General features: G+C 43.1%; 1 protein-coding gene across 6 annotated transcripts in view; it reads right to left on the bottom strand.

Moving 5' to 3' along the window:
- Positions 1–14,984, bottom strand: part of si:dkey-237h12.3 (teneurin-3) — a 186,729-nt gene that overhangs the window by 18,723 nt on the left and 153,022 nt on the right. For 4 of the 6 annotated variants that reach the window (XM_061047579.1, XM_061047577.1, XM_061047575.1 and 1 more), the window contains 2 exons: positions 6,142–6,391; positions 2,986–3,006 (listed from right to left, as the gene is read on the bottom strand). In XM_061047579.1, the coding sequence (XP_060903562.1) occupies positions 2,986–3,006; positions 6,142–6,391 (271 nt within the window). The remainder of the gene's footprint in view (positions 1–2,985; positions 3,007–6,141; positions 6,392–14,984) is intronic. The other 2 variants (XM_061047578.1, XM_061047576.1) reach the window with 1 other exon arrangement.

A 14,984-nucleotide genomic window follows, 5' to 3' on the forward strand; every position in this document is an offset into this window, starting at 1 on the left:
TTGTTAATCAGGTTATACTCCGAGCATTTAAGCAGTCATTAAGGATGTTGTTTGGTGAAACGCACGCCACAGTGCCCAATTAGGTGCAACTGTTTCTTCCAATCAAGTTGCAGCTTAACATATAAACCTTATCATCAACCTCAAACAAGGAGCTATAATTGTCTTTTATGTGGCTAATGAACTGAAGAAGAAAATAATGTCCTTTTTAATGTTTTGAAAAAAAAAAGACGTGCAGCAGGAAAAATTGGAGTCTTTGTGAGTGAAAAAAAAGAAAAGACAGAACGTGAGACAGCAGAGGTTGAAGGGATGGAAGTCAAACAGAATTTAACAGGATACCACTGCAGACGGCTTACAGCTTACAAAGCAAATATGAAAACTTATGTGCTGGATCCCCCGGTTGGGAAAAGCCTGAAATACCAGAAACGACTTGATTGTGTTAACAACTAATGGGAAGCATCGTGCGTCACTCATTTGCATTAATGGTTCTTAATGGATCTTAACCTTTTTGTATCAGGCATGGCAGATCACAGATTTTGCAACACATGATTGACTGTTAGTTAAACAAATACAAATTTAATTAGAAAGCCAATTAAATTAATCGTTTTCTGTGATGGTCCCTTTTTAAACTAATTCAAAACACAGAGAAACGATCGAGTTAAAGTGCTCCAATAAGGCCGAGTTGACACATAGCAGGTGCTTAAGTGTCATTAAAGAGCTAAAAACAGAGGCAGTTAACATGAAAAATTGCTCACTCCACTGTCAACTCATAAACACGGGCGTCTCTGCTCGTGCTCCATGCTTAATGGTACCTCAGTCAATACCGGTTGGCTTTTTGAAAGCGGGGTAATGTGACGGCAAAATGAATGCGGCGATGAAACATCGTTGTGAAATGATGGAGATGGAGTTGTAAAAAATGTGACAGCCAATTATGAGTTAAAGTAAAAAGGATCAAAATGAGAGACTGAGATCAAGTTTCAGTAAAGTATTCAGCGAGACGTTCATGAGTGACTCTTTCTTTTACAGCACAGTTAACCCTTCATGGATGGACACAACAAGTGACTCTAACAAAAGTCCAGCAGAACAGTCCTGCAAAAACGAGTACCTTTGTGAAGCTAATTGTGTTGAACCAGAGGTGTAGTGAGTTAAGAGGAATATATTCATTTGACTTATTTCTGGATTTATTTTTGGGCTTTTATTGGAGAGACAGGATGGAGTCTGAAATTGGAGGAGGGGTGACATGGGGGAGAGGAGCCACCTGGGCCGCCTGCTTCAAGGACTACAGCCTCTGCACATGGGAGCGCACAAACCAACCACTCGGCCACCTGCTTCCCAATTGGACTTACTTCTAATACTTTGTTAATCTTCCCACTCTGACCATATCCTCATATCTCTTTCTTTCTGCAATCTCACCACCACATCAGTCAGTGACTCTCGCTCTTTTTTGTTCGACGTACATTTTCAAAAACCTTCCTCTCAAATCTTCTAAATCCATCATGAGTGTCCCATCATGGCCCCGTCCGTCCCATGGTGCTCTATAGCGCAGGTGCTGATCATCTCCTGATCGCACGACCACAATGTCCTGTCCTGGTAGCTGGCAGTGCCTAGCAGGCAACAATTAGTCGCCTCCAACTGATCCATCATTTCATAAATCCAGTCCAAACACAAAGTTCTGGAGTTTGCTTCTACAAAGAGAAACTTAAATACAGAGGTAAACCTAAACAGACAAGGGTGGATAATGATAAGCCAGATAAGCCCACATGCACATCTAAGTAACATGTCATGCTAACCTGTGTGCCAACCAAGCTGACGTTATTGCTCATGACAGAATAAAAAACCATTACCTGCACACTGACGCTAACATAAAAGAAAAAGCCCAGTGGACATATTTAAACCACTCTCTCTTCTACTCCACATGCAGTCTAAGGAAACACACTTCTTTTGAAACAAGCGTCGAGACTATGCACTTCTGGTTCTGTTTTCTAATATTCTTCCGGTCCTTCTCAGGCCTCAAGTCTGTTTTTTTCTTTGGTTCAGATCAAAGAAAAACCTTTGAGGTGTAAACCATTCTGAGAAAACAAACCTTAAAGGGAAGCGTGCGTCTTGGTGGACTGACGGTGACCCGGACATCAGAGCTACATGGCACCTTTTCGGAGCAGAATCAAAAACAAAGTTTATATTCTGGTGTCACAGAAAACAAGTCGGGTGCTGCTGCACTTCACTTTACAGCTTTAATGTCTCTGCTGTGGTGGCCGTGTGAGAGGGGGAAAGCGCTCGGACACTGGCATTGATCAAAACGCTGCTGCTAAAAATCTAAAAATAGATGAAGGATAAGAGAATGCATCCTGAAGCAAAAGCAAGAAGGTGGAAACTTCTGCTGCTGCTGCTGCTGCTGCCGTCGGCGGACAAACAGATTTAAAAGATTCACACAGAAATCTTGTACATATTCTCTTCTCAGCAGGGACACCGCCTTGAGCGCCGACTTAACGTAGCTGTTTTCACTTTTATGTGTGGTTGCATGTCTTTCTCTTATGATCCGTTTAATTAAGAACAACCTTAATTGCCGTCTATCTTCCCTTTGATCTGCTGCGGTTGACGTCATTTTTCAACACAAAGCAGTCGTGTGAACTCCCTCTGGATTACAACATGTCACAGTAGATGTAACTAAGAGCTTCACAATGGTACCGCTTACCGCAGCGATTTGACTTTTCTGCTTTAAATGTCACATCTAGAAATACTTACATTTTGTGAAAAGGTTGCAGTGTTTTGCTGCTGCGATGTCATCAGTAGTTACATCGCACATATCCAAACAAACCTCTTGTTTTAGACGTAATCAAGCTGTGATTGGTTTGCTGAAGTTAACGGTAATCACGGGGACTAAAAGGCGACTGTGAAAGAGAGAGTCATCAGAGCTCCAATGGGAGGATGGTACAGATGGTGATGTATGGAGAATACTTAAAGAAGCATGCAGTCAGACTGAACACCTACCTGTGTCTAAAGTCTTTATTTCTATGACAGAGGGAGCAGAAGAAATAAGAGAGGGAAAAAGAATCCAGAGAATGAAATAGGTACATCTTTAAAGGATACTTTGACTTCTCATTGTCAAGGCTGTTCTTTGCCCGATCACTCTTATTGTCAAAGGACTTAAAGGCTCTTTTTTTTTTCTTGCCTTAAGCCGTGTTATCCTCTGTGAAACCACGAGGAGTAAGTGCCAAGAAGGACTCAATAATTTAGCTTAAAATGCACAGCCTCTTTTTTTTTTTTTTTCACCACTCACAGTATTAAGTGAAGGAAGAGAAAAAACAACAACACAAAAACAGTCGAGATGCAGAAAGTCAAAAAATATCCCCTTGAAGAATCAACACAGCCGCTGGAGAAAAGTCTCAGGCGATGACAAAATGATGTTTGGCAGAGAGTGGAGGAGCGGGGGACTGTGGCCGAGAGTTTGAAACCCCACAGAGAGCAGGATGTGTACTCCCCGTCTTCATGAAGCCTCGTCCTACTTTACCACTGGTTCTTCCCAATTTGACCGCTGGTATTGAAATATTGATTCTGCCACTTGTTGGATTGGCCACTGAAGCCAGAAATCTAAATACAGACTAACAGCGGCTGAAAGGGAATCCCGTATGGATTTAAACTCTTATAAAAACAAGCATGCATCACATGTACTGAAAACTGAAACCACCCTGGTCTTTAAATGTTTGAAAGAGACGAACATTACGTTTAAAATCAGTAAGTATTTAGCAAGCAACAGACACGAGAAGAAATAGAAATAAAGCCTCGACATCAGCACAAAGTAGCGACGAATATAAGCCTAAAAATATCCTCAGTATGTCCGACTCGATTCCATTTAGCCAACACTATGAGTCCTTTTAGTAGTGTGTTATGTTTTTCACCTTGTTAACAGAGCAAAACAGTTGCTTGGAGACACAAACCATTTCTAAAACCATTATTTATCTTGGAAAAAAAGGGTTTGCTGAGCACGCATTCTCTCCTACAGCAAGCCGCCTGCGTCCCATTCACACCGCTAGGAATGCAATTTCTTTTCTTTTCTTTTCTATTTATTTTGGGGCTTTTTAGGCTCTTTATTCTGGAGATAGGACGGAGGAGCGAGGCAGAAAGCAGGGAGAGAGAGAGAGTGAAGAACGACTTATGGAAAGGAGCCACAGGTCGGCCTCCCACTGGAAAAGCGAAAAGCAACAGGGCACGTTACTAGGTGACCACTATTTTGACAATAGTCGGGAAAGTAGCTCATTTTTGGATGCACAGTATTTTTGTATCTGTCCACTATTCAGAAGAAAGCCCTGATCTTCCTTCTGCTGAGGAGGAGGAGACAAGCAGCACAGAATGAGAGGGTGTGTGTTCATGAGATCCTCAGGGCACGACAGGATTTGGGTTACTTTAGGTTCGTCCAGGAGCTGCAGCTCTATAACGACCTCTTCACGTCGCACATTTCTGCTGCTGTTTTAAACACACCTGGTACGCCCTAACTGTTGGACATTTCTTTCCAACTTACAGATTTCTCTCCAATGTCGCGGTGGGTGTGCAAACTAGAGCTCAGGAAAGCGGAACACTGTTTGTTGTGATCTGATCTTCTTTCCTATTGGACGCAGGAGATGACGTCACAAGGCGCCTTGTGAAAATGTTTTAACTTCAGCACAGTGCAAGATCGGTAAGTGAGACCTTGTGCTGTGCTCAGCTCGGCGGGGAGCAGATCAGTCTTACATGGAGCTGAAAAGGCCCTTAAGGCCTCTGTTAGGCTACTGGCGCTGCAAGAACTGCAATTTATTTCATCATCGATTCATTTGCTGAATATTTAGACAGTTAATGTATTAGATGTTAGGTCTTAAAAATGTCAAAAAAGTTGTTAAAAAAAGTTTCAGAGAGCTTGTTTTTCTCCAACCAGTCCAAAAAAAACAAACTATTTTCTGTTGCTTAACTGATCTAAAAAAAGGTTCTTTCCTGCAGCCCTGCACACTTCCCCAACATCCACCCGGTTAACTTTAACACTAACATACTAACCACTTCAAGAATAACGACCTGCCTAAACCACGGCGACCTCCGTCCTCAACCGTCACATCTCATATGTTTGTCATCTACGCCTCTCCTGAAGGATGAATCGGCCAAATGTACATTAAGTCAACATCTGCCACTTTGAAACCCGCCAACTGGCCAAATCAGAGTCCTTGCTGACAGAAGCCAACTTGGCACAAGGGCGTAAATCATCCCAATTACACGCTGAAGACAGGAAGTCTTTCCTAATTATGGAGACGGATAGGGAAAAGATTTCTCATTTCTGTGGGTAAAGGAGAGACGTGTGTGACTGAAGGTCTGTCGACCATGAATTTCACGTCCTCCTCCGCACCGAGGAGGAAATGTAGCATGTGGGATCCAAAATGTACAACAGCTCATATTTGAATGTTTTCACATTTTAAAGCCCCAAGTGCAGGAATTTAAGAATCTCGGGGTCTTGTTCAGGAGTGAGTGAATGCAGTAAAAATTCAGCATGATACATGTCTCATCTCTTGATCATCATTTGTCCTTTCATCTTTCTTTTACATGAAATTGAATGGACTTTGGAATTTGTACAATTTGCTTAAAGGCTTTATATGTGATTTTTTGATCCAGCAGATGTCGCCCTTGAGCACCAGCATGAAACCAAAACAACTTGCGCTGCATTGTTGTGTTAGCATGCTAATGCTAGCGATCTTTATTAAGCTCGTATCTTCACACTGCATGTAAATTTACCTGAAATGAGCGTGATCTAGAAACACAGTTAAGCAGTGAGTACAGTATGTTATTCTTCTTTTCTCTAGTCCCTCAATTAAACAACTTTTATACACGAGGGGAGGAGTCAGCCGGCCGTCCCGGCGATGTAAACAAAGTGAAGATATGACTCTGAAAACTCTGAAAACATCACAGACAGTGGGACTCGGGTGTTACACCCATTGTAGACAGTCATGACTCACAGAGTTATTTTCAGAGGAGATACTTGAGTTCTACATTTAAGTGTGAAGAATCACATATAAAGACTTTAAGGAACCGAGATGAAGAATCAACAGTGACATAAACCCACATCTACTTTTCTTTGAATTAAGAAACCATGTTGAAACAAATATTCAGACCAAAGAGCCCCGCTCGTACCTGAGCTCCATGATACTTGTCACGTTGCCAGACGGGTAGATTCGTCGGATGTAGTTGAAATCTCCGACGTACAGACTTCCGTCGATGCCCCATGCCAGAGCCACAGGCGCTAACAGCTTGTTTCCGAGCGCCTGTCCATTACAGCTGGGACACGAGATGCTTCTGCGCCGCCCGTTCCCCATGACGGTGGAGACCACAGGGGGCTGGAGGGAGATGAACTGGTTCTCCCCGCTGCCTTTGTAAAGAATGCCTGGGAAAAAACAAACAGCAGTTATCTGCGGGTGTGAAAGCATAATTGGTGTTTGTCACTGGTAGCCGATTCCTGACTCATTATTTATCCTTGATTTAACGAGGAAGGCTCTCAGGAGAGATATCGTTCTTTTTATTTTTGTTGCCAGACCAACATTAAACACTCAGAGAAAAAGGAAACACACTTTATTTACAAAAACAATAAAGAACATATTTTAGAAACAGTTTGACATTTTGGGAAAATATTCTTGATTTATTTTTTGCCCAGAGTCAGAGGGAAAAAAACAACTTTCATCCTTGTGAAATCTAAAGCTGGAGCTAACAGCTTGCTGCACATACCGACCGACAGCAAGAGGGCAGCTAGCCTAGCTTCATTTTAAATCATGCCATTCTTATTAAAGGCACAGTATGTACATTCCACCACCAGGGGGCTCTCAATCAAACCACAACAAATAACAAAAGATGACGTCGAGGGCTGGCAGGGAATCATGGGAGTGATTCTCTCTGCCTACACCCCCAAGATGAAAACAAACTCTGAGTTGACCGTAGTCATGACGACCGGCTGAAACCGACCTGAGGAAGAGAGAATATGTTTACAGACGAGCTAATGTATCCGAGTATAATTTACATGACGTTTTTATCACAGCAGCTCATACAGCAACAGTACGACATCTTTCAGTAGCAGCTCACGCTTCCTCATGCAGCGGTCTTTGATGTAACATCCGGTGTTTCCACGGCAACGATAAACATGGCAGCTCAGTCACGGCGGCTCAGGCACGTCCCTCTACAACTATTGAATTACGGATTTATCTGGTTTTGAAAACTGTTGGAAATATTTGAGGTCATGTAAGAACAAAAGATACATAATGAGTTTAGTACATTTTAATTAATATAGTCCGTCTTTATTCTGAACTCAGTTATATGTTGGAACCATTTCTTTCCAAGTACTCGTAGACTTTTTGTTAAACTTGACAAACATCCTTGACCCCAGATGTCGAATGACTCCTTTTAAGAAAGACACAGAAGAAAGAAAGAACGCTTCGCCTTTCTCTAAATGAATGTCATTAAAAAATGAATCAATAAGTTTAAATCATTCTAACTGGTGAATTCTCACATGCACAGAGCGAGTCATTACTAAGTGAACTACATGTGGCTTTATGCAAAGATCTATTAAAACATTTATTTCCCTCAGGTTCTCTTCTTTCACACAGTGTGCAGCCGCTGACTCAGGTTACTGCAGGAGAACTTTAATTACAGAAGCTCAGAACGAAAAGGTTAAAGTAAGGTAAACACCTCGTTTTCATGAAAAGGTTTCACAGCAAAGGTTAAATGTGCGGTGTGTTTCATAAACCGTTTAAAGAGTTATCTTTGACTAAAGCCTGATCTAACATGGCTGTAAATAACACAATAAGTAATAACCTCAGAGCATTCAAGATTCTTTATTTTTTATCTTTATTTAGGGAGGCTGTGGCTCAGTTGGTAGAGTCAGTCGGGGGGAAAGGTCGGGGGTTTGTCCCCAGCTCCTGCAGCCACGTGTCCGATGTGTCAACCACAACCACCGGCGTCCTCCTTCATGCACGGCCTGCTCCGACCTCCACCTCAACGGGGAGGAAGTGTGGACAACAGGAACGCCAGGAATACAAAGGAGAAATCCTTCCTGCATCTTACCTCATCTCCCACTATCACATTTATCTTAACGAGTACGGTCTTTAACCTGCTCTTTTGTAAAGCATCTCGAGATAACACGTTTTGAATTGGCGCTTTAGGGATGTTTCCTACTGTCATTATGAAAATTTGTTAATTTTGAGCCACTGTTATGGTTCAAAGTTTGTCAGCCCTCAGGGGCCCCCTACCGGCCTGGGGCCCCCCCCGTCGTGTCTGCCCTGCCTGATGACAAGCAGCGCCTCTGAGTGTGAGTAGAGATAAGATAACGTTTCAGGCAACCAAACCGAAATATTCACACACATACTTATGCACCTTTGTTGTCTTTGAACAACTTCTGTGAATTCAAACTGTTGACCTCTGAGCGGACGGCCCGGGTTTGAATCCGACCCGTGGCTCCTTTCTCGCATGTCATTCCCCACTCTCTCTCTCCCCCTGATATCTGACTCTGTCCACTGTCCTATCCCCAAAGAAAGACCTAAAAAGACCCAAAATAAACCTAAAAAAACCGAGCTGCTTTTCTCAAAGTCACAGAGAGTCACAGTGAGCCTCACCTGATTTACAGAGCGTACGTTTTCACAGAGGACTCAGCGTATTTGGTGAGTCACTACAATTAATATTAATTATCACTATAACAAGAAGTAGATAGAGCTGACTTTTCAGGGGAGGGGGGGGGGGTTCAGATACAGTGGGACTCTCTTCAAAGGGGGAAAAAAATCACATCAAAGGGAAGAAGAAGTGCACGCTTGAAGCCCCTTAATTATTCACATCCAACAACTTGTTTGAGTTCACACACTGCCTGTGTCCTAATTAGAGGATCTACGGCACCACTGAGCGGCCACATAATGTCGTCCTCCCACAGCGTCGTCCCGTAAGACATCGTCATCCTGCATGTTATGTGAAATCGAGCGTGCGGGCCAGCGCGGGCTTGTCCCCTCCTCTGATTAGTTCCTTTCAGCGGTTTAATTGATTGAAGGGCAAATTCAAATGAAGGCACGGTCCGACGAGACTCCTGACAGGACGATCTGACCAATCCGTCTTTTGTATCCCAGAGCATGTTGCACACGAGCCTCTAACAAAGACAAATAGGTCCGTGGGACTGCTTTATGCGTGACGCCGTCAAACGCGCGACCTTGGGACTTTAATTGAACTGTGATCCAATGCGTCGGGATCGCTGGATGAAAACACACGCTGAGTTGGAAAAAAAAGGTAGACGATGCAAAAAATAATAATGAAGAAGCTTTGAAATCCGAGTAGAATTTGAATGTGTGTTTGTGTAATAGCTCCTTAGTATTCCCGGGGAAGACAAAGGCGCCTCTAATATCCAGCAGCCTAATGCGCTGTGTAGGACATGGATCACTTGCAGCACTGCAGCTGCCTCAGAAAAAGAAACATTTAATGCCGAGGTCATTTTGGCATGCCGCCGCCGCCGCTGCTGCTGCAGTCCTCTCCATTTACACTTCCATCATAGTTTACTGTACACACAAGTCTTAGCATAGGCTATTAGACAGCGTAATGGAACGGCTTAAATACAACAATCAATCAACCAACAACCCCCCCACAATGCACGGCATGCTCAGTACGGACACTGTATATGTCACTTTCATTTCCTCTACCACCACAACTTTTCCCTGCCGCTACGTGAGGCAGCTTAAGAGTGAGCGAGCAAGATTAGAGTTCAGTTTTCTCCCCCTCAAGGACACTTGGTCATGACACATTACTGCTGATGACTGTTGCAAAGGATCAAGCCTTGTGACGTCTCAGCTGGAGTGCAGCGATGATGGGAGTTTGGTTTGAGACTGTGTGACGCCCCGAGGCTGAACGGAGGGAAGGGGGGGGGGGGGGGACCCCTACAATGTCCAGACTAGTCATTGAATATTCTTATACTTTTATTTTGCATGTTTTAATGTCACTGTGTTCCTGTTTTCCGAAGGCAAGAGTTTTGGTGACAAAAAAAGAGAAGCTACAGCTTTTAGGAACACAATTTAAAGTTTGGCAAAGTTTTCACTTTCCACTTTGCAAACAAGCAGTTCTCCCTCGGTGGATTTTTGTTCCACAGGAGATTTCAAGTCAAAGTTGAAATATGACAGCTGAAAGGATCAACCATTAGGGATGTGTCTGCCCATTGATTATTTAATGAATGTGTGGAGGCATGTTTGACTTTTCAGCAGGATGGAAAAGAATCACTGTGCATCAGAGGTGTCAAAAGCACACACACACACACACACACACACACACACACACACACACACACACACACGTTCTTTACTCGAGTTGAAGATCAGATATTCTGGTACTAAAGGATGTTCAAGTGAAATGTCTGATTCATCTCATTAACTGAACTGACATTTCTACTGTCACTTTCTCATGATGTGTGTCTCAGATTATTAAAACTTGAAGAGGTCAAAAACTTCCAGCAACATGTTATTAGACTTAAAGGGTTTTTCACACTTGCAGAAAGCTCCTGAAAAACTCCTGAGATTTCCAGGTGCAGCTGTCCTCCTGAACTTATCAAGATATTTAGTGCAGAGTGCAGATGTGAAAACGGGTTTGATACATGTTTTTGTTCTCCATGCACCTTGGAAGATTGTGAAGTTGTGCCAGACAACCGTAATCTGCTTCTACGGAGACTATTAAACAGAAATCTTGTAACTTCAAAAATACAACATACTAGCAAACAATAAAACATCTCTGCTTTCAAGTGTCTCTCTCCTGTTTGTTTCATATTGACACTTCAAACCAGGTCCACATGAACCACTGCAGATGAGGCTATAGATCTTTGTTATTGATCCCGGTAACATTATGAAAAAGCTACTGTGATTCATCATTGATTAGCCGTAGGCTACAGCATGTACTGTATGCACTTTCATTAGCATGTGCTATTTCTGACTGGTTGAAACATACAGCCTTCAGTGTTATATGATTGCTCTCATTATTGCTCTGATTTAATTCCTCCACAGAGAAACACGCTCACTGTGGAGCCTACGGGCAGTTTTGTCCCACTGTTATTAGCAAAGCTCCTTAGCTAGCCATGCTAGCACGTCTGTGTAGGCTAGCCTGGTCCCTGATTGGCCAACATGTCTCGTAATAAGCAACCTAACTTTCGGTCAATATAGGAACCGGTAAAGTGGCAGAGTTAAAGTCTTTATATGTGATTATTCACACTTAAATGTAGAAATCAAGTTTATCCTCTGAAAATAACTGTGAGTCATGACTGTCTACAATGGGTGTAACACCCGAGTCCCACTGTCTGTGATGTTTTCAGAGTTTTCAGAGTCCTATCTTCACTTTGTTTACATCGTGTATAAAAGTTGTTTAATTGAGGGACTAGCGAAAAGAAGAATAACATACTGTACTCACTGCTTAACTGTGTTTCTAGATCACGCTCATTTCAGGTAAATTTACATGCAGTGTGAAGATACGAGCATAATAAAGATCGCTAGCATTAGCATGCTAACACAACAATGCAGCGCGAGTTGTTTTGGTTTCATGCTGGTGCTCAAGGGCGATATCTGCTGGATCAAAAAAACGCATATAAAGCCTTTAAGCTTCCTGGCAAACAGCTACAAAGCACCCACCTGTCAGTCAACTCAGACACTCCCACAGATTTAAGCACAACTCTTAGCATTAATGTATTCAAGAGTTATAAACAAAGTAATTCCCAGTGTGTGTACCAATAAATAAACGAGGTATTCAGATGAAAATCGTCTTTGTACCGGGCTCTCATCAGGTTTAATTCTGCTGTAATCCTGAGCATTTTAACATGGGTGTTAATGAGGCTTCCTGGGCTTTCGGCGGTAGCCTCAAGTGGACACTTGAGGAACTGCACTTCTTGCACTAAGCTTCATTTTTCCACACTGGTTCGCCGCTTGGTAAAGGTAAAACGTTGTCAGAAAATAAATAATCAAGTACAGAGCAGACAACTACAATCTTAACTTTGATATCAGGTGTTTGTACTTTGTTACTTTCTACCCTTGGTGTAGGGAACGAGTCTTAGTATCTCTTCTCTCTGTTGCTCCAGATCGCTCCACGGCTGCTCCATCCAGCAAGAACACAGCCCGTAATGTAATGTATCTGCACATCAAGCTGCTCTTAGTACATTATTTAACTGCCAGACACAGTAGGGATCCGACAGTAAAAAGCAATTTGCTGAATGTTAATGAAAAGACATTGAAATGACTCTGAAATATGTCAGTGAATGTAAGCGTCGAGTCGTGGAACAAAAAAAGAAGGCCATACTTGGGTTTAGAAAATACAGCAGGAGCAAAAAAACAGAAAGACGGGTCCATATTTAGCAAGCTGAGGAAATTGTTGCTCTTCTTTTTTTCTTCCACATACTCTGCCGACATTCTGTATATAGATGAGACAAATCCTCACCACACCGTCTAAAACTAAAAGTCCATCTTTCCAACGCCTCTGACTACACATTTTACTCATTAAAGACCGGCTTCTAAATTGATTCCTGTCTCAGAGTCATTGAAGAAGGTAATTATGTGTTTGATAAAAAGGCTAATTTGAGTCATGTAATGTACTCAGAAGAAAATGCTTTAAAGCTAACATCACAGCTCCCAAGATGATTAATGGTACAAATGCAAGGCCGAGCCTCCGTACCTGATAAAAAAAAAATGTAAAAGAAAGTGGAGTGCCCCGAGCAATGTCACCTTGGTGACACTCAGAGAGTAGAGAGATTGGTTAGGGGGAGGAGTGGGAGAGTGTCTTAATTGCACCCTGTCCTTCTTTGTTCTCCTTTGCACCGTGTCGTTCTCTAAGATACCACCCCGGCTCCCTCTGATCCACAATGATGGAGGCTAAATGTGGGCAGGGAAAGAAAAAAAAAAAAATCTCAGCGCTTCGAATGCATCAAGTGTGCGAGATGTACAGTAAGTACACTCCAAGACTCTGAGCTGCTGAACTCCACAGTCTGTGTCAAATAAGCATCAACTATGCTCCCCTGAGATAGAAACAAGCTGCAGATTGAGAGGAAGGCATTTCCACTTGTAATGAAGAAAGGGAGGGGCAGGAGGACACGACTAAAAGCACAGACACCAGCAATTTTGCCTTATCTAGCACGACAGGCTCTGGAGCGGAGGCAACGAGAGGGAGGCGGCTTTTTTTGCTCAGGTCTCTTTGCCACAAACGAAGAGAGAAAAAAGGTCTCAGACGCTCCGAGTGGTGTTAAATAAAACAGACGTTGTGACTGTGGAGGACCGGCGCTCGCTAACATGGTGCGAAGACATTTGTCAAGGTTTCACAGCATTAAAGAATCAATACTGGAGCAGCATCGAAAGGCGAATAGTGATATTTGAATTCATCTCCGTGCCAACCGAAGATATCGAGCCGCATTCCTCACCCAGAAAAAAATAACACATGTGGGAACATTAATCTCGAATGTCAAAAAGTGGCTGAATGCACGACTGAATAATTCAGTTTGGATCGAGAACGTTTGACGGGTTAAACCCGGGTGCCTCCTGACGACCTCTGTGGTTACACCTTATAAGAGTGAGGGGTAACAGCAGATGAGATTTCAAAGAGGGGTTAGGATCTTTTTGATGTGAACACAGAGTAAACTAGCATGCCATGTCGCTAACAAAAACATTTCACAGTGTAGAGAAGCTCGCTGTGTTTGGGTTGAGCTAATAGGATTGTTACATGAATCCCCTTTTGGCAAATTGGTTAAGCTCCTGTCAGACAGGGGAAAAGAGACAGAACAACACAAGTTTGCTCAACTTTTTATTTTTTTGGGGAATATTTTAAATTAAGTAAGACTTTGCCGTTTATTTCAGGGGGCTGCCGCTGTAATAGGACGTTTGTGTGGAGCCTGGAGGATGCTGCGGTGTTAGCTGCAGAGGAGAAACTCGACACCATCTGGTTGTTGTTTCATTTCTGTCATCAACGTTTCCATGTGGAAGAACATCCCTGCACGTGATGCTCAGTAACATCCAATTTTCTGATAAATCCAGACGCGTAGCACAGCTCAGTGTAATAAAGGCTGCAGCATGCATTAGCATATCACACGGCTCGCACACCTATCTGTTGATCACAAACGCATCTCACAACAACTACAACTCCAACTGTGATGCCGACACAGTGACGGCTTTTGGAGATGGCTTTGCTATACTTTGAGACAGGTGGGATGAAACGCGACGCACCGGCAGCAGTCAAGCTGGAGGCATATTGCAGCGTTCTCCCGCGCACTTCACAAAACTCCACGTTCTGGATGGCTTGACAGATTGGGTTCGTCGACGGGCCCCTGTGTCTGTTCTTTTAATGCTCCACAAAAAGAGAAGCAGGACAAAGTAGCATCAAGGTTTGAACAAAGCGAAGGAAGACTCGGTTTTCAGAAAAAATGCCTGTGACATGTTTTTAACAACCCACATCCGACAAAAGCCGGTTTGTGCACATCTTAAAGATGTGAGGAGAATGTTATACATGCAGGAAAACATGGCTGATGTTACTGTGCAATTCCACTGAGTGTTGTAGGATGACAAAGTGTTGCCCCTGCAAATTGCGGGGGCACATGTTAGGATGCTATGAAAGACTTCATCAAGACGGAGGAAGCATGCAGCTCTAGTTAAACAAACATTCCTCTTTTTAAAAAACAGACAGTTGTTGCCAAAATATCTTGGAATAACATCTAAAGGTTTTGTACAGCTCGATGGACCTGGTCAAAGGGACAGCGAGTCCAGATTTATACATCTGTGCCGGGCATTTGCAAGGGAGAAGTAAAAGAGGCTCTGTAGCTCCAGCGGGGCTCGTAGCAGCCTCCTCATTAAAGATACTACACATCCGGGCTGCGGAGATATACCACACAGAGGCCACAGGGACTGTGAACGGTCAGCCCAGAGCTTGCATTTCCTCCTATGTGTTCTCATTCCCCCAGACGAGATGAAAAGAATACAAGCAGCAATTCAAATTCAATATCAGCAGCATGA

This window comes from Labrus mixtus, chromosome 10, assembly GCF_963584025.1.
Source record: "Labrus mixtus chromosome 10, fLabMix1.1, whole genome shotgun sequence".
Classification (NCBI taxonomy): Eukaryota; Metazoa; Chordata; class Actinopteri; order Labriformes; family Labridae; genus Labrus; species Labrus mixtus.